This window comes from Vanellus vanellus, assembly GCF_965231255.1.
Source record: "Vanellus vanellus genome assembly, chromosome: 9".
NCBI lineage: Eukaryota > Metazoa > Chordata > Aves > Charadriiformes > Charadriidae > Vanellus > Vanellus vanellus.
In genome coordinates, this window is record NC_138914.1 from 19,130,993 (window position 1) to 19,151,184 (window position 20,192).

General features: G+C 41.1%; 1 protein-coding gene across 1 annotated transcript in view; it reads right to left on the reverse strand.

Annotated features, from left to right (window-relative positions):
* The window catches only part of SFMBT1 (Scm like with four mbt domains 1), a gene marked incomplete at its 5' end in the record, with an annotated part of 32,856 nt that extends 15,718 nt beyond the window's left edge, over positions 1 to 17,138 (reverse strand). The window contains 8 exons of the mRNA XM_082487887.1: positions 22 to 172; positions 920 to 1,021; positions 2,107 to 2,204; positions 3,725 to 3,971; positions 4,890 to 4,978; positions 5,427 to 5,667; positions 10,567 to 10,661; positions 17,111 to 17,138. Of these exons, the coding sequence (XP_082344013.1) occupies positions 22 to 172; positions 920 to 1,021; positions 2,107 to 2,204; positions 3,725 to 3,971; positions 4,890 to 4,978; positions 5,427 to 5,667; positions 10,567 to 10,661; positions 17,111 to 17,138 (1,051 nt within the window). The remainder of the gene's footprint in view (positions 1 to 21; positions 173 to 919; positions 1,022 to 2,106; positions 2,205 to 3,724; positions 3,972 to 4,889; positions 4,979 to 5,426; positions 5,668 to 10,566; positions 10,662 to 17,110) is intronic.
* Between the last annotated feature and the right edge of the window lie 3,054 nt (positions 17,139 to 20,192).

Sequence of the window (20,192 nt, forward strand, 5' to 3'; positions counted from 1 at the left end):
GACAAGCTTGCACAAACATACCTGGTGGGGGACTGAGATGCAAGCCGTTCTTCAGACTCCATTGCACAGGGAAAATACCAGCGCTGTTGACATGACAAATGTAAGACTGGCTGGTTGTACGCTCTGGTCTCAAGTCGTCAATCTCTATCATGAAATATTTTTCATTGTATACCTGTATTTAGCCAAAAGAGAACCATGTGGTCTTCTAAGTAGCAGATCCTGATCTATTGCTCCCTCTCCCCCATTTTGATAACTTTATTAAAGAGCAACATTGCACAACAGTTATATTGAGAGACTATCTGTCCTAAAGAAAAAACAACGTTTCCTGGAAAATAAATAAATAAAAAAAGATTTTAAAATATGTCCTGGCTTTATTTGCACAGCAACATTTTGTTTTACTACATTAAAGCAGGTCTCTTTAGAATCATTCACCTGCTTACTAACACAGGAAGACAGAAGTTGCTCAAACTCTGATTACGTGGAGAGTTTTCAGCTTTTAAAGCCACGTGTGAGCCCTTGTTTGAAGATCAGGCCACCTAAACGTCAGAGCTTGTACACCGTAATAACATTAACTTTTGCAAAAAGAACCCCCTGAAATCTATCTTCAACTGGATACTCAGATTATGAAGGATTATATCCAATTTTAAAAATCTGGGTTTGACAATTTTAGCTATTTGATCTTTTGAGCTTGTATCTTTATGGAACGTTCTCCCTCCTTTCAAATCCAATGTCATCACCATCAGCAGTTATAATTTTTTTTCACAGCAACCTGTCCCCTAAGGAAGACATATAAAACACTTAATTTGAAAATTAGTTCCAGATTTGAAGATGACCAGTTGATGAGACTTTCCTGAGCATTTTAGAACAGAAGTAGCAATAGAACTGAGTCCTAGCGGGACAAGTTAAAGAACCCTGGTACCTTGAGAACTGTAGCAGGAGAGATTACAAAAGGAGCCATTGGGTCCACAGCTTCTAACTTCATGCCTTCAGAGAACGAATGCACTCCAATCACAGGTTTATCCTGAAACATGAAGTACCAGGGTGATTACTTGCCCTTCTCCATGAAAAAAAGATATACCTCACATAATTCAACTGAAGAGGATAACTTGAGTTTTCATTAGCTTATTCTAAGAAATCAACATGTCAGAGTATCAGCAACATCTCTATAATGAAAAGGCCAACTATGCTCTCTGAGACTGCTGGTTTTCTATGAGTTTTAGGAAATTGAGTCCTCAAGTTTTCCTCCTCTGACGTTCTCCACACAGAAGCAAGATTTCACAATACGGAGTGGTCTGGTAAGTCAATAGAGATCTTTTTTCCCCCCTAACCTTTAGCACTCATCATGAGCTACACTAAAAGAGAACTACAGAAGTCTCCATTTTCAGCCTAACAAAAACCTGCAAAACAGGGCTCCTGCTCCACAATTATCTATATCCTGCTCTGTATATGACCCAATGCATTCAAGAACAGCACCTCCTCTTCTATTCTGCTTATGGGTCTAAACAAAGCTGAGAAAAATGAACTGAGAACTCGAAGGACTAAATTTACATTCCTACTTCTCAAAACATGCCAAGATTTTTTTTTTAATATTTCAATTCATATATATTTAAATTCAGACTCATTAATACATTTTCTAACACTTAGAATATAACAGAACACCTTATACACCACGTGTAACAGATTACAGATTAGATGTTGCACATGTTAAACTTTTCAATGTACTCAGAATTAGTGAAATTGTAGTAACCCTGCACTCTTCTAGAAGGACTGTAATCCACAAGACCAGCTAGTGAACAACTGGAGATGACATTATAAAGGATCAGAACCAGGGTTTTTTTCCAGTATGACAACTAACGGTTCACATATTTGTGATGGGTGTGTTGTCTAACTTAACAAGAATTGTATAATAGTATGATTATTTTTTATTATTCTAACTGTTTTAAACTGGAGGGAGAAAGGGGAAAAAAAAATAATAATAAAAAAAAAACAAAACAGGGAAAGAAATTTGAGTAATAGTAGTGACTGACTTCCCTGAATCATTTCTTAGGAATATAGGATTTTCATGATATGACCCACAGCATTAAACCACACATATTGTGTCTTTACCTTAAAGAGATCTGTAGGAACTGATGAATCCTCTTCCTCTTCTTTCACCTTCTTCAGGATCTCTTGCCAATCTGCTTCGCTCTTCAAGGACCTAATGGCTTGAGTAAAAAGAAAAGAAAACAGTGAATGAAGTCATCTTCCTTCTTCTTTTCCTTCAGAACACATAGCAATAAAGCCAAAAGCTTGCTTTGCGCTCTTCCAACTGCCTAATACGAATCTGTTCAAAATCTGTGCAAATCCCTTCCTTCTTAAAAACTTACTGTTTTCTTCGACGTTTGAATGTGTTACAAAAAGGGACTGAAGTCAAGCAACACTGTCTCACCCATATGCTGCCCAGTCTAGTTTTTTTGAGAAAACAGAGATCACATCAACACCGAGGAACACTTCTGGAGACACCTATGACCAGAACACAAATCCCCAGCTGGATAATGCTAACTTGTTTTACGCTTAAGCGAGCAGAAAGTTCAAGAAATGTTCCACAACTGTGTCCCAGCTGCGTAAGTTACTCTTTTAGCATCTATAATTGCAGACCACACACCTCTCTGATAGAAGAGGAACTACTTGTACCAGTGCCATCATGCAGAAAGGATGCCTGTGAGTATATCAAAGCTCTTACATAGACATAAAAAGGAAACAAGTCCAGTACCTAACTAATATTTTTAAAAGACATTATTCACTTAAATAGCGCTGTGGAATCCAGCCTTCTAGTTTCTGTCAGCTATTTGGCATCTCCCTGTTCACATTCCTGATTTCAGCAGAGATTGGTCAAGCAAAGGCAATATGCTCAGTCATTTCAACAGAAATTGGTTTGGTTGCCTCAGCATGATTTCTCCTTGCCTTAAGGGGAAAACATTAAAAAAACCCACAACAAAAGCAACTGTTGTAAACAACCTGAACTTCCCCAACTAATAGCACAGAGCGTGCCAGAACCTTAGATGTACACCTGCCTTTGCAGAAAGGCTTCAGGCTAAACGCTCAACATTCTCCAGTTTTACCCCAAGGTTTCCCCTCATCAGGAAACGTGTTACATCACTGCTCAGCTCATAAGCAATCCATTTGTGTTTCAGCCATCTCATGCCCCACTTATTTGATGACCCACCCTGACAGGCACATGCCTGGAAAACATGGTCATCTGTCCCACCTTCTGCCTCTGCTTCCACACGCTCGTTCCCTGGGTGCCCATTTTTAAGGACATTTTCATATCCACGTAATACCTCTTTAGACAGTACCTTAATTAGCCCAGTGGACGTGGAGTCACAACTGCAAAAGCTTCTGTTGAGCAGTACTTCAAAACCAGGTAACTTTTCTCCCCCAGGAATACAAACCTACCAAAAATAACCATGAAGGCAAACCCTTCCTCAGTTCCTCCTTTGCCACAAACAGGTGGAAAGTTTTGACAGGCAAAACCATTTATCAACTTTTGAATGAGTGGGTGAAAAGCCCTGTAGGACTATTTACTGGTGCTTTCACTTACATATTATTAGGTACAGTATTTGTCAGATCACGCACTGATTATGTGACCACCCTATGCATCCAGAAGGCAGATTTAGAGCATCAAAGCAGCAGGGGTATTCTTTAGCCTCTGATCACCATATAAAAGATACATGTCTTGAAGTACCTAAAGGTGGTTGCAGGCTATATCCATGCTGAGCTGCCCACCCCACTTGATGAAGGAAAGGGTCCAAGTAGAATAGCCATTGGTCAAATTTGTCAGAATCGTCCAGCCCTTCGTATCGCAATTTAAGTCTCCCACCAACATTTTCCACCACATTGACTATCCAGGCTTCCAGGGAATCCCGAATGTTTTGCAGTTCTAGTCGGGAGCCTGGTGCAATGAGATCCAATGGATTTTTCCCTCTGTGAAGCTACAAAAAGAACACAAATTATTCTGTACAACAGGACAGAACAAATCCTGTACTTCCACTTCTTTATACACATTCTTTTTGCATAAATAAAGTATGAATACAGAGGTAAAGAAATACAGGTCCTTTACTAACACAAGACAACAGAAATGACAATGTTTAGAATCGCTGGTGCTTGCATCAGAGCTTCTGCTCTGCCTGTAGATACAGTCACATGTTTCACTAAAGTCCTCATCATCATTTTCAGAAGCATCATCACTTACATATTCAAGGTTTGAAGGAAACATGAATAATCCCTTTCTAAAACAGTCATCTAGCATACAAAGATGACAGAAAACAAAGATAAAAATGTTAATTGTAAAGAAGCCATCAACGGCATTTTCAAAAAAATAAAAGTATGTTCTGTACTTTACAACCAGATGCTGATACAAGGTGCAAATACTGTCTTAAGTGCAGAGGAGGGGATAAAAATTTGGTTCTTTACTAGCGAAGATGCAAGATTTAAGTGAAACAATAACCAGCCCATTAGTAATAAATAATTAAATAAGTGAAAAGAATCAACTGAGAAAGGGGACAACATGAAAGCTAGATAAATAAAGGATTATTTCCTTAGAGTTGTATGAAGGAGGAGCAGAACAGCAGGAAGACTGAAAACTAAGGGTGTTTGAAAAAGGTCTGTCTTTTGCTAGGATTAATGAATGGCCCAAACCCGCAGTGACAGATATGTTTCAGGACAACACTATCAGAATTAAATACTGTAAACAGGAAACACTACAGAGTAGAACTTTAAGGTCAGCAGCATACTACAATGCTCCCTAAACTTAAAAAAGGAAATGAATTGACACTCTAAATAGGGGTTCCCTTAATGACAAAGAGGAAAATCAAGACAAAAGCTGAGATGCAGCACATTGCAGCACTCACCCCCTCCAGCAGGTTAGCAGGAGCACTGCATGCTCCTTTCAGCACCCGCTGAAGGAATTCCTCCTTGTCAGGTATCTTGTCCTTGATACCTAAGTGAAAAGTGAAGAAAGACTGTGATTCTTCCTGCCAGTTAAAGATTATTCAGACAATGAGACGTTACCACACTCTTGCGCTGCCGAATTCACAAGAATCTGCCACACATTCACTAGTAACACCTTAAAAGAAGAAGGAAAACAACAACAAAATCTTTCAAGGAAATGACAAAGCAGTAGAATTTGGTGCATGATGATTAAGACAACCACAAGCCTCTGTAAAAATAAGTCCAGTTCTGAAATGAAGCTAACTCCTCTCTGCTGAAAGAGTAATCTCCTACTGTAAGTCATGGGATTTCAGAAAAACATGGCAGACAACCTCAACTTGTCATCACAGCAACCCCACCGGTGCACAACAGCAATTATGAAGATTACCCGCCAGGCTTACAAAGGACAAAAGCATACTTTTGTATGTACTCCCCACTTCTGCATATGGAGCCAATACCTTCAGGCACTTTGAGAATCTTCTTGTTCTGCTCACACCAGCCGATGGGGTGCAAATCAGCTGTCATGATATCACACCAAAAGTCAGCCTTGCGGTCTTCCCCATAACCATCGTAGCGCAATAGGAGCAACTGCCCACAGGTAGTAATGATGGTGGCCACCCAGTAGGTGTTCTGGTCAGACTTGACAGCAACTTCTAGCTTCATACCAGGGGCAAAACCGTTCTGCAAACTTGTATCCACCTGAAGAGGAAGAAGATCATCACATTTGAGCACCTCCCAGAAACTTCACGGAACAACAGGGGGAACCATTTAGACATGCTCATTAGCAAAAACCCTCAAGCCAAATGCTATCCAGTCTCTTCAGAGAAACAACTTCATGACATTACGTGACCGATATTGGAACGTACCTAGAATCACATTAATGAAATCTCCTTTGCATTTCAGAGTATCTTTTGAACCTTAAATCAGTATCTTGCAATTCATCTTCCTGCCCTGGACAATACCTCACCCGCCACCGAAAAGCTTTCCAACTCACTGCTGGGCTGCCAAGCTAGGCAAAACTAAGGGTCCAACTCAGCAACACAACTTGGACTTTCTGTGTTAAACTATGTCTTTCAACCTCTTTGGAAAAAGAGCCTGTTTAAAGTACATACACATGCTTTAGATAACAATACCACTGTCTCTTCCACCGTGCTCATTTAAGAATGCACGAACCTGCATAAATTGCAGAACATGGATTTTTAACGTGTCTATGTAAGAACCCAAATAATTCTGTATGTAGCATTGTTACATAAGTTGCACAGAACATAAACAGTATGCGTTCTTCAGTGAACTCAGGCTTTGACAACAAGAAAGTGCCAAATAGTGTGTGCTCTGTGTGTACGTGTGTGCGTTGTGTGCAGGTGAGGAATCTGACTGCACGGTACTCGGATACCAAAATGTGAACTTGAGAAGGCAAAACATTAAGTTTCTCATATCCTTAACTTCCCTCAGCTCAAACATTCCTGAAAGAGCAGAAGACTCTGTTCTGCTTTTGCTGCAGTATGGTTCTGAGCTACACTTAATTCCATGGTCTCAGTCTTAATTAAAAGTCTAACATGTCCATCCCCTGTTCTCAGCTGAATGTAACTGGTGTTTTCTTTCTTAAGTGGTCCCAAGTTCCATTTCCTCTTTGAATCAACTGCAAGAAAGGCAGTAATATTTTCTGGGTTATTTATTGCCAGTTCTGCACTGACAGTTCAGTAACTGCCATAGCTATTATAGTCTCATCAGCCAGCGCACACTGGTTTGCTAAAAATAAAACTAAGAGAACCACATCAGAAAGAAAAGCATATGCTCCTGTTAACTGTTCACATACTTTAGGTTAATATCCTTCACTTAGAGAAACCCCTTCTTGAAAAAAAAAATAAAAATAAAAATCAGCAGGACCCAATACCTGAAGGCGTTTTGGAGTGATATTGCAGAGATCATCTATTCAGAAAGACAGTCATCCTGCTGAAGAGATATTACTGAAGACTTCATATTCTGATTCCTGAGAGAAAAGCCGTGAGCTCGACACAAAGTCTGAGGAATTGGGAAATCTGTGCCTCTCTACACCCGAACTTTCAGCAAAGCCTCACAGCGGAGAGAGCTGCATTCAATGAAACCAACAGCAACAGATGGAGCTTTCCCTGAAGTCAGGTGCATTTTTCTAACACTATGTTCCCCCGTGGATACAGCGGAGACCAAGAAGTTAGCACCCTCTCCTGGCAGCTGGGCAAGACAACACCACAAAGTGGTTTAAAGCACAAAACTTTGTTTCTTTAGGCTGGCTCACTGCACAGACCCGCTACCGTGGGATGCTGTGGAAGCTCCAAGAGTATTTTCTTGGGAGCAGTAGGTCTGAGCGCAGCAGGCTCCTGCTGCACATACGGCCAGCGGAGATGGCCCCGGGCAGTTAGTGACAGCACCACTTGGGCAGCTCTGAGCCCCAGCCCCTCCGTCCCATCCAGCGCTGTCCCCCTGCTTTGGGCCATGTCGCAGGTCACAGCCAGGGATCCGAATCAGCTCAGGAGACAGTGATAAAGAACAGACAAGATGCATTAGGAGCATGCAAGAACACACAGCAAATACATGTGTTCGGATGATGCTGAACACTAACTTATTTTTAATATATGTTTAGACACACACACACACACACAAGCTGCAGAAAGGAAGTAGAAAAGAGCATTCAACAATTCTAGAGAAAGTGTATTTTGACTTAGGGGGTTGGTGGCAACACTGACATCCAGTGCAACTCCAGGTTTTTGGTAAGCTCTTTTTCCTGCTAGATTGTAGGCAAAACAGTTGCTCTGATCTCAATATTGTTTAATTTTTAAAATGCAAACAAATTAAACATGAGAACACACTTAATTTGAGGAAGTAGCTTACATTTTCCAGTGTGTCTTGCTCATAGTAAGAACAAAACTTTCAGAATTAATATAAGCATGCAAATATAAAAAAATTCCTCTCTCCCATCAGCAAGTGTAGTTCTTTGCTAACACAGGCCGTGCGATCACGGATTACATTTTCTTAACCTGATCATGTACTCTCCTACAACGTGGGTTAGGTATTTCTCACCCACCACTCATAATGGGAGGCAGGTCACGGTCTCACTACTCCAATATTTAGAAACAATCAAACAAAAACCTTAAGCTTCCATCTAAAATTTATTTATAGTAATTAATTCATTTATTTATACATGCCCATTTGATCTTGTGCCAATATTATTCTTCACCTTATTTTTCCAACTCTGTTTTTTCGAGACTACAAAAGTAGTTCCCTCTTAGCTCTCCTGATGGTAGATTATAAAAGTGTCATTCTTCAAGTCAAGCAACTAAGCACCGCACAGATTCCAGCCAGAGGGACCACCAGTTGCTAGCACAGAGACATCAGTGCCTATATGCTCTCCGCAGAAATCTCTCACCTGACGTATCCTGGAATCACACTTAACATTTTTAGGGCTTCATCACGCAAACAGGCTGTCACTATCCACTGGCAGGCACTGAAGTTCTCCTCCTCTGCCTTTTCCAAACCATTGCCTTCTAATGGACAGCAGAAATCCTGAGCATGTGATCTTGCACTGTTGAATTTCTATTAACAGCAAGATCTAGGTGATGTGGGGCTGCTGTAAATATGCTCCGCTCTCTGCTTGTCAATTCGGTGTTAGCATTAACTTTCCAAAATTTCGTGCCAAGCTCATTACAGAAAACATCAAAATTGGCCTCCAGACAAATTCCAAGGGAACTCTGCTAGGAAATACCCGGTGGTTCTCCCTCCCGAAGACTTCTATTATCAGGCACCTTCATGACCTCAGGTCCCCAGGCTAGCTCCCCGTGGTGTGCCGGGGTGCGGAGCGTGGCCAGCCAATCTCCCCAGGCGCAGCTCCTCCGCCTTGCTGCCCATGAGAGGGAACCCAGTGCAGCCAACAAGGACTGGGTGACATGGCTGGGCTCTGCCCACACCTGTTCACCAACACACTCTTCAGGACAATGTTACTTGCACCAGCAAAACTGCACCATGTTTTACACATGTAAGGAAAAACTACAAGAAAAATGTGAATTGTTTTATAAACTTAATTGTATTTTTACTGACAATGGCTACAGCAATCAGACCTCTTGTTTGACACAGCTGAGTTGGGAAAGAGCGCAGTGCAGAGGTAACAAAGTCATTCAAAGCGTGTGTCCTGCCGATTAACAAAACACAGCTGCAATATTAACTCAGTTGGCCACCACTGTAAAGCTGGCATTACGATTAGTTTGTATAATGTCCAAGCTACGATAGCAAGTTTCTTTAACAGAGATCATGTAAGGCAAGCCACAGCAGAGCAGCAGACAGACCGCTCCTCACGCTACAGCAAAATACCATTGCTGATTCCATACTGCTCCCTCAGCGTGGGCTGTATGGACACCACCACTCTGAGTAAGTTTGCTCTTGCTACAGCCTTAGTACACTAAGGAAAAACAAAGCGAGCATAGGCCTGTTCCCTGCAGAAATGAGATACCTGAATGTTTATTTTTAACAAAAAGCTTACAATTACACCCCAGCGTATGGAAAAGTCTCCGCGAAGTCTACATTTACTGCGCGTCTTTACTAACACAACTGCCATATTTTAATAGATTCTTCAATGTTTTGCACTTCTGAAAAATGCTTTGTGATCCTTCTGTGAACAGACTTCAGTTTGTTTTCCTGCTGATTTAAGTCTCCTGTACTGAAAGTGGTAACAATGGACCTGAAAGTCTGAGCACTGCGGAGTGCTTTCCAAGCAATGTCACACACAAGTCTCTAACCTCACTGCCATCATAAAAGCCCCGCAGCCAGTCTTTGAAAGACTATTAAATGGTAACTTTAATCTAAAGAGTTGGATAAGGAAACAGGCTGGCAGCCTGGAAGGTGTTTCAACTGTTGGAAGCAATGCAAGAGGTTTGGAAACCAGCTCCATACAGCTCACCTTCACTGACGACCCAGTACAAGAAGCCAGACTTCACATTCAGATCTCACCCGATGGGACAGTGCACTCCCTGATTTTACCAACAAACATTTGATTAAAGATACCCAAGGGCAAAGACAAGAGCTTATCAAGACTTCTTCCTATCCATTAAGCCCGCGCTCAACAATTATCCTAATCAGTTTTCTAACTACTACAGTCAAGTGTTTGGCAGAGCTATTATTTTCTCCTTGGCTTCCTTGAGAGGCACCATTAAAACGTTCCTCGAGAGCACATTTGACTTCTGCTGTTCAAGAACTATGCCACCAACTTTCTAAAGCTAGCTCCTGCACAGCAGCTGTCTCACAGCAACCACCAAAAGAAGAAAGAGACTGGCCAGTTTGAGCTTTATGAGAAAAATCAAGCTTATCTTCTGGTACAGCAGAGACCAAAGTTACGGAGCCCCGTAACTTTCAGCACTTGGGGATGGCACTACCCTGTGCTATGTACAGAGAGGAAGACAAGCAACAATAATAAAAAGGTGAAATTCCTCATTTCTCATTACTCTAAGAAACATGATTCCAGTCAGCCTTCCAGATTTGAGAGAATGAACTCATTCAAAGGAACCCTAAACATTCTGCGTACCAAAAAAACAATGTAGGAGATGGTAAGAAAACACACACTCCCTTACTCACATGTTTAAAAGACCCATGGGGGGCTGCAGTTGCTCCTGTGTCTTCTAGATACTCATCCCAATTGAATTCCATTTCTTCCACACTGGAGCCAGCATCTGGAAGAGAAGCCAAACACCTTCCATTTAGCGACCTGTTGGCTTAAGTTTTAGGCTACTAAGAACTACAGCAAAATCCACTTCAATTCCAAATGATGGGCTACACAAGTCTGCAACGAACTTCAGTTATGCATTTCAACACACAGACAACACTACTTAGCCTTTCTTTGTATGTGAAGGGCACTTCAAGTTGGATTTGGTCTGAAAAATAGTGAGATCCTGAGGATATTGTATAAGCACAAATTATTTACAATTTGTGAGAGGAACATAGGCAGAAGAGTTCTGCATTCGTATCAACAAGACTCAAAACTCTAGGCACCCCGGACCGTCCGTGTACTAAATTAAAAACCACCCAGCAAACAGCAAGACTGATAGTAAGAGGTTTGAAAAGAAAGACTAAAACCATTTGAAACATGACTCCACTCTTTTTTAACTTAGATGGCATTTATTTAGATGTTATAAAACACCAAAAGTACAGAGAACGATTCAGGGTAGCTCTAAGAAAAACAGCTTGAGGCACAACTGAAATCAAGAACACTCAAATTAGTCACGTAAAAAACCCCAGCTCATAAGGTGTAACAGCTTCTTCAGACCAAGAAAACCTCATTTCTGGATGCATTTAAAACAAAAATGCACTAAAACCACTCAAGCCACAGTTCAAAACTCACTCAGGCTGTTAGGGAAGCAATTAGCTGTAGCGAGCCACACTACAAATTAGCCAGATTTTCTGTGACTATTGTCAAGCCTGTCCCCCAGCCCCGATCTCCCCTTCAGTTCCTGGCTCACTTCCCTGCTCCCCTCCTATTCCATCTCCTCCAACGTGTAACCTGCTCTGCTGACAAGACACCACAACCGACACAGGTTGTATTTCAGGTCCCCTGCTTCGTTCAGCACAACACTATGTTTTTCCCACAGGCAAAGCTGGGATGACCAGGGAGGGTCCCACGCACGTAAGCGGCATTTTGAACCTCAGCACGCATACAACTTCAGGTTCAAAAGCAAAAGGGACAGCAGCAACGTGACATAAAAGTAAAGCTTTTCATTTTCACTTTTAGACTGATTCTACCATCTACATCATAGCTGTCTTTATGAATGAACACACGAGATTTTCATCTCTCAGTACCCGGAAGCCTGATACCTTGTTTACGTTTGCAGAGAAATTTCTGTGGATCAAAGCCGGGGGGAGAGCTCAGTGAAGGTTACACCAACATTTCCTACACCCTCAGCCTTTCTTAGGACAGGTGATAACTGTTCTTTCAAGGAGTAGTAGTTTGAGTAGGAAACTTTACGTGTCAAAAAAAAAAAAAAAAAAAAAGAACGAAATACTATTACATGCCCTTATCAGACCCCTGGACACGCTGACAACATGCTAAGTATGCTCCACAACTGTTCTTAGTCCTCAAACAGAGAGGGGCAAATATTTGCCCAGAAAGCTGAGCTACTTTAAATTGTCTAAAAAAACCTACAAGTCCTGAGAGTAAAGTAGGTCCATTTCCTCTTCAAACTGATCGTTAAGCTCATCTTCGACTTTTCATTGTAATTCTAGGAATTATCGTTTCCCCAAATCTAGAAATGCATATTCAGTTAGCTTTTGTTTGCTGATGACAGTATCTGTTTTAAAGGCAGCTCTTATCACTCCCAAACCCAATTTCACTTTGCTATTTTTAAACAACCACAGTTGGTTATATTGGCCTTTCCTAAGCCTCAGAGTTCAAAAAAATCAGAGCTTGAATATCACCACGACTTTTAGGGGACAATTTTTAACTTACTGAAGAAATAGACCTGGAAAAGCACAGAAGTAAGTAATTTTATTTAAAAAAAATTTGAGGGCGTAAAGGGAGGCGCAGAGTAAAGAGGCACAGAGCACCGCTGTTTGCAAATTAGGCTGGAGCTAAGCAAAGCTTTGGCTGCAAGTCATTCTAAGGAAAATATAATTTCATTGCAAAGTGTTGCTAAAACAGAATAAGATTTCTTAACTCATTAAAACAGCATTTCACTTTAACCATAAAAATGCTCAAGTTCACAGGGGCAGAACCAAAGTGGGAAGAAACGTCAGCTTGAACACGTCTATGGTCAGGCGAAACCAAGAGCGAACTTTGACCGATTTTTCTCCCGCTTAGAGAAGGCCAGCTTGCCCTTGCCCACCGCACAGCACCCGGCTGCTCAACAGCAGCAACGACCCCACTTTCACCCAACTCCAAAAAGCACTTTGTATGTAAAAAGCACTGCTTGCGATGTCTAATGCATTCCTGTTGGAAGGGAAACATAAAGCAACGTGACTGCTCTGTGCTTTTTAACAAGTCTGAAAGCCAAGTAGCTCGACCTGGGAATACTACCCGGATCTTGAGGCTTTCCAGCCGTGCTCTTCCGAGTCTTCAATAACGTGTTATCATCAGATAACTGTCTAAGGGGCAGTTAAGCTCCTTAAATGAGGCACAGGTCACTTAACACACTGAAAGGGTCAATTAGTAACTTATGTTGCCACTTAATTGCTACAAGAGCTCCCGAGAAAGCCAGTTTGCATGCTGCTCCAGCTACCCTTTTGCCTCTAACTACGGTTAAAACCAGTTCCCAACTGGATCAGAGTTACCACAGGTCCTTTGTCACTCCACTAATCCATGGTCTCTGCAGCCTGTATGTTTTCATATCTAAAAGAGCCATTTCCTTCCAGGTCTTCGCTGCAGTAAGAAGGGCTCGGATTGCTTTGTACTGTATGGTGCCCAAATCTCACCAGCACACCCAAAAGCTCTCCTGCACCATATTTTTCATGGGAAAAATAAAAATAATAATAATTTAAAAAATTACAAATTCCTGAGAAACACTCACTGCAAATTTCATACTATTCCCACTATATTTTAGGGAGTTTCGTTGAGTCAGAGGGATTATTTTAAAACTTACTTTAAAAAAGCACCCAGAACACTCGCTGTTGTGTTCATTCGTAAGAGTTCAAACTCAGCTTGCGCTTACACTTTACGAAGGTTTTACAATTAAACGAGATGAGGCGATCAGCCTTGCACTGAGCGCACAGAGCCGCCGGAGCGTTCAGCTGCTTTCCCTCCCTCAGGAGGCTGACAGGGCCGAGGGCCGGGCTAAGCTACAGGATTCAACTAAACTATCTGCTGCTTCTCACACCCGATCCTGCCACAGCATTCCAGGGTATTTAGCGCAGCACTTCCTGAGGCAGCGCGGAACATGAAACGCTCGCTGAACAAAGCTCCAAGCAAAAACGCTGTACGAGGCTTCGTAGCCAGAGCGGTAAATCAGTTTTTTAATTGTGGCACGTGATAGGACTACGTAAACCATGAAAAACCTCAGAAATCACGTATCTGTTTTTCAATACCTAAATGCAGAAACACTCCAAGAGCACGGTGAAGGACCGTCTCTCCGGTGAGGCTCGCGCTAGCTGGAAATCCTCGAGAGTCAGAATCCAGCCGCTTTTCTGGTTTTATTGGCAGGATAGCTACAGCAGCGCAGGCCCTGTTTAAATGAAGCCTTTGATCTAGTCTGCTGGCATTTTCTGGAAGACCCTACTGCACAGCACCATCCTTGTGGGTTAACAGATCCCGGGACACAGAGGGGACCGGTTTAATGAAGCTGCATTCCTGAGGGGCCATATGTCTGTGTGAAACGTCCTGATCAGTCCGAGTTCAAACTACCCAATAAAACCTCAGATATTTATACTAAAAATTCACTTCTACTGTGAGAAAACTTGCAAATTAATATGACAGATGACAACAACCATATTTAATCCATTTAACCCCAAAGCGCAATTTATTAATGTAATGCATGGGTGTACATACACTTATGTTTCTTCTTTCTCCCCATATCCTTAATTGAATAGAACTGCTACAAGTCCTACCCAAATTCAACTTTTTACTACACGGAGACATATTTTTCTATAGCAGACAGGTCAAGCCACACATTAGCTCAGTGGCAAAGCACAACTTTGGCAAAGGCGGGGAAAGAAACCACATGTGTTTCTCATCTCTGTGGCCTCACCGTACAACCAGTTTCTGCTTTCAAATCAAGCTAACGAAAACTTTCTCAAGTAAAATCCAAGAAGTGTCCCACAGAGGTTCTGTGGAGAACGCTTACCCACTCTGGAGGCGAGAAAATTGTCTGTAAGAATATTAGAAGTTTACTAGGTAGGTACATCATTTCCCATTTGTCACTATTTCTACTAATCTTATTCTGAACACTAACTCTTCCTTTCTGAATTTTACCATGAATTATGTCCTGGTGCTCTCTGATACATACAGGAAGAGAAAGAATACTGAATTGTTCCCATTTGGATACAAGAAGGTAGTGAAATATTAAGGACAGTAGCCTGTAAAAATACCTGCAATGGAAGCAGTCTACACCAGACTCTTTTGATCTTTGGAGTTGAGTTAAATTCTCACTGCAAATCATTTTCATGCATCTTTAATGTGATTTAGTTGAAGACTGTCATATTGGACATTTAAGTACATCACACTGAAGTCTGCAAGACCTTCAATTACAGCTAACCTAAAGGTTTCTCACCCTGAAACTTAGATACATTTCAATCTGATTTTAATATCAGTTAATCTTTTCCATCTACACCAGCTGCAAGGCCATGAATAAATAAAGACAGTTTGGAATTTCAGCAGCTGAGAAAGACTGTGACAAGAATGAAAGTTGTCTCTTCCCCTCACAGTGCAGGACAGCATCACAACCAACAACTCTGACCAGTGTCTGGGTTCTTGCAGGCGGAGCACCAGTATATATTAAAAAAAAAAAAAAAGACAGGGGGAAATCTCCAAAAACTGCTAAAAATCATCAAATGGAAAAAATGAGACCAGTCGAAGAATGCGAAGGGAATGTTCCAGTAGGGGTTGGGACTGGTCTAACTCAAAGCACATCAGGAACCAATATTAGAGGGCACAACAAAACCAATTGCTTATGCTTACATGGGTAGCATCTCCCAGAAACTATCTTTGAACTCAGCAAGCAAAGCTCTCTTCAGTTATTGTTGGCTTTTCACAGCCACCTGTACTCAAAGCAGGCACAAAAAGGATTCTCAGGAAAACAGCTGTTGAGTAATTTCAAGATAATATCGAACCCTTCCTAGCTATTCCAAAAGCACATAGAGAGGAGTGTGTGACCTCTGATACTTTTTGAGGAAGACGGAAAAATTTCAGCAAAGGTTTTAGTACAGAGGGATGTGCTATCAGACTCCGACCACCCCATCGCTGACCATGTATACATCTCCTTACTGTTCTTAGCTGCTCAACGCCTTTTCTCTTTCTTACACTATGTGACAGAAGTTGGCAGTCTGTAGTAGCAGAGGAAACTGTATTTACATGTGCCCGGAGACATTCTGCATACTTGTGCATGCTGCTTTTTCTTGCTTATTTGAGGGTATAACATTGACAACAACTTGAGTGATTGACTATAATTAATAATCAAAAAGCATATTACAGCATCATAAAGCAGATGATAACATTCCGCTAAAAACACTGTAGATGCAAATCACGTTTAACATTTCTTTGGTAACACCGACAGCAATTAGACTTCCACAAAGTAAAGGTATAAAAACTACCAATAGTGAATTGTCCTATGACAAGAGCTGCGTGTTGGACAAGTACCGAAGGAAAGTAATGCTTGAATAAAATCGAATCCAACTGTCTATGCTGGAAACTACAAATTAAATTTTACTTTACATTAACTGTACCACCACTATAGGACCTCCTCAAGGAAAAGGAACAAACCGTGGCAGGCAGGTCAGAAAAATGGATGGCCTTTACCTGCTAAGAACTTACAATCCCAGAACTGTTTCAGAAAGCTGTTACTATCCCCAGCCATCCCAGACCAACCACTTTCTCGGCCTGGTGTTTCAAGGTGAACCAAAACCTAAGCTAATTTATCATAAAATATCACTCTGCAGCAGTTTGGAGTTGATATCCCAAATCCATCAAAGCAGGCACACCAAGGCACATCAGAAAAACAGGACAGACTGCAATGGCAGCAAACAGCTTCAGTTATCCGACTTTTTAAACCAGCAGCACAACGTTGTCGAAATATTAAGAACAAGATGAACACTAGGAAAGGACAAGATAATATTAACCAGTTTGACAGACAAAATGCCTTAAAATAGCAGTGTTAAAGCCTTTTCATAAGCCCATCACATAGTGATACCACAAAGAGGAAAGACACAGCCTCTTAGAAACACAATTACTAAGGTGGGTGAGATTTTGTTCTCCTTTAAGCCAATGATACACCTTACCTTGCTTTTGAAATACAGCAATAACAAAGATAAGCCCCATAGCCAGACTCTAACCCACAGTCATTAACATTTGAGTTTCTCCCTGTATACAGTACACAGCATCAGACACATGCAGTATGAAACATTCACTGTGCTCATCTTTGTTCCATTTCGCTTGCCAAGTTTTTTGAGAATTGTTAGCCAGGGAGTTCAGCCAGACTATTACCTGCATCATACTGCTGTTCTCCATTCATCTCCACAGTAGTCCAGTGGTTATTTTGAGCAGCCAGAAGCAGAGGAATCTGAGGCTGTCACGGTTTGGTGGTCATGAGTTGCCTCCTGCCTTCGATTCTACTGGTAGCCAGGACATTCAAGAAGGGATTCTGGAAAAAAACCTGAAAGCAACAATTGATAAGAAAATTTTTATTGGATTTTTAACTACTTTAAGATACATTAAACACATTACTCCAGCAATAAGCCAAAAGCCTTAAAGCAAACAAGGGCATCTCACTGTGTTTAAGTATGTTTAGCTATTCCACACCCCTCATCTGCAGACCAAAGTGATTCTAGAAAAAAATAAATTTCCTAAACCAGCCAATTACAAAGCTGACTTTCAACATCTCTTCCATCCCCCAACAAATCCACCCCTCTCAAAAGCTCCTCAACCCTTCACAAGGCTAAAGAAGCAGGGAACTAACCAAGTCATGGCTTAGGAACAAGACAAAGCAGGAATCCAGCTCCTTTGCCACCTGGACCAACGAAAACGTTTAAGCTCAAAAAAGCCAAACTGATACTGGCAAAGCAAGAGCACAATAAACCTTATAAAACGTCTGCTCAGGCTGTGGGTTTCTAGCGTTTTAGCCGTTTGCTTTCCACAAGCACTCAGCAGTTTTGCAACTCTGGTCTCGAATGGCTGTAAGACAAATTTAAATATATATACACACATTTTAAACTTACTAGATTCTTACTAGTACAACCAAGGAGCCATCACTTCATCACTTTTATAGGACTTGAAGACACAAGTCAAACTGTTTTGCTGTGACACAGTAGCTCATTTATTACCAAAATGTTGTCTCATATAAGTGGAAAAAACAATTAATACTCTGCATACCAAGATACAATCAAGATACGTACTTTAATTTCATTTTATAATATTATCCAGTCTTAAAATTTTCTCTGTTTTTCATGGCAGTTCATTTTACTGTATATTAGCTGATAAAACATATTTTGAGATATTCAATACAGGTACAGTCACCTGTCGTTCTGTATATTTAAAAGATGTCTGCACTGACTTCACCCATTCCAATGGTTCTTCAAGGAGAAGCAGCCCTGTACATCAGCAGAAGACTGCTCCTAACTACATTACATCAAAATTATGATTCTGTGGTATGAGAAAAACAAGCAAGTGATAGAACTCCAGCCTACTCATAACACAAAGTCCTTCCACTCACCAAATTTCTTAAGCATCATGTTCATCTCTAAGGGACAGAGCCCCTCTCTGCTCTCTCAATATCCTCTCTGCCGATAGAGCCCCAAATTGTTATGGAGACAACAGGACAAGAAAATTTTGCAGTCTGTTTTGACAAACCCACTCGACAAATACAGAGGCTGTACAAATGTAGATCATTGAACCATTTAACGTCTTACTCTGTAACCCCTAAACCAGAAACTATTGCCCTGCAGAACATCAGAGAATGGCATAGGTAAAAAAATGCCCTGAAACCGTGTGGTTTTCACACCTTGATTTTACTACACACATGCATGTGCACAGAGTATTTTATAGCTGTGCAAGCTGAAGGCACTCCTGCCCCAATGTGTGTCAGGGGAAAATAATTTTTTTTTTTAAACCTACTAAGCTTAAAAAAAAAAACAAAACACAACAACCAAACAAAAACAAACCCCGAAAGTCCCAACAAACCCCTAAAAACCTACCAGGTTAAAAAAAGAAAGAAGCAGAAATACACTCCTAACACTTTGTGATGAGAAGCTGTAACTTTCAAACCTATTCCTATGAGCAAGTAAATAATTATTTTATTATTAATGGTAGAAACGCAGGAAGGACAGGTCTAAGGCAAGCCTACTCGTTCACTGCACTGGCAATGCACTGTGAGTATTTTTCCCTTACAAAATTCTCCACTAGAGCAAAGTTGTATGGTAAATACAAGCCTAGGTCACATGTTTCTTTATTAATATCACACTTTGACTGACAACTTTATATAAATCAATGAGATGGGGTGTGAGAGAGTCATGAAAATAAAACTATTGGCTTAAAAATTCTTAAAAAAAAAAGTTAATCTTCAAATACCCTTTGCATTCTTCTTGAATGTCTGGGAAGCACCTTTTTTTTTCCTATTAAGCAAGATACCAGAAATAATGTAGAGGACTAAAAGTCAGGTTTTAAAACACATAGGTTGCACTTCTCACCTAAAACCATTTTGAATAACTATGGTATAAAAAAGAAAAGCCCTCCCTACACATTTGAAAAATCTTAAATTTGGTATACCTGTAGTGTCTATGGAGACCACTCAATAATCCTTAGAGAGGTTTTGTGGGAGGGTCCTTTTTTTTTTTAAGGTTAAAAAACCCAACCTATTTTAAGTGGTTTTTTTTTTTTTTTCCTACTACAGCATGGGCAAATCCATAAGAAATCAAGTTGCCTAACAGATGGCAACATAAAAATCTTTCCTCAAAACGGGTATTACAAATGAGAGATTTTTCCAAATGGATACTGCTTTTAAAGGTGCAACCATGACTCCACTTCTGAAGGTATAACTGATCTGGGCACACGGTAACTATAAATGACTAAGACACCATTCAGCCCTTCTCTCTCTCTGAAAGAGCATCTTCTGCCCCACCACAACTGGAAGCAGACCTTGGAGCAGCCTTCTGCTGGCTGCAGTTGCATTGGTATTTTCATTCAAATAAGCAGCTTGTGAATTACAGCTTGTCTGAAAAATTCTAACAGAATGTTTTTTCCTTTGAAAATCTGTCTATACGTTAAAAATCGAAGTATTTTGAAGAGATAGTTCTACTACAGAGAAGTTTAGGTGGGAGAGCGACTGCTTATGCCAGCTTGCCTGCCCAGTTCCTCAGCGGTCTCCCAGAGGGGACAGAGAAGGCAGCTCCAGTAGTCCCAGGCACGAGGACTGGGCGGCCGCCCGCAGCTGGGACCAGAAAGAGCAGTGTCACTGTCCCTGCTGTTAGCAGTATCTTTAGGCTCCCATGGTGCCCACGCAAAACAAATTAATCAAGACACGCTTCCACCATCTAGACACGGAGAACTTGGAAAGAAAAAAAAGGGGGGAAGA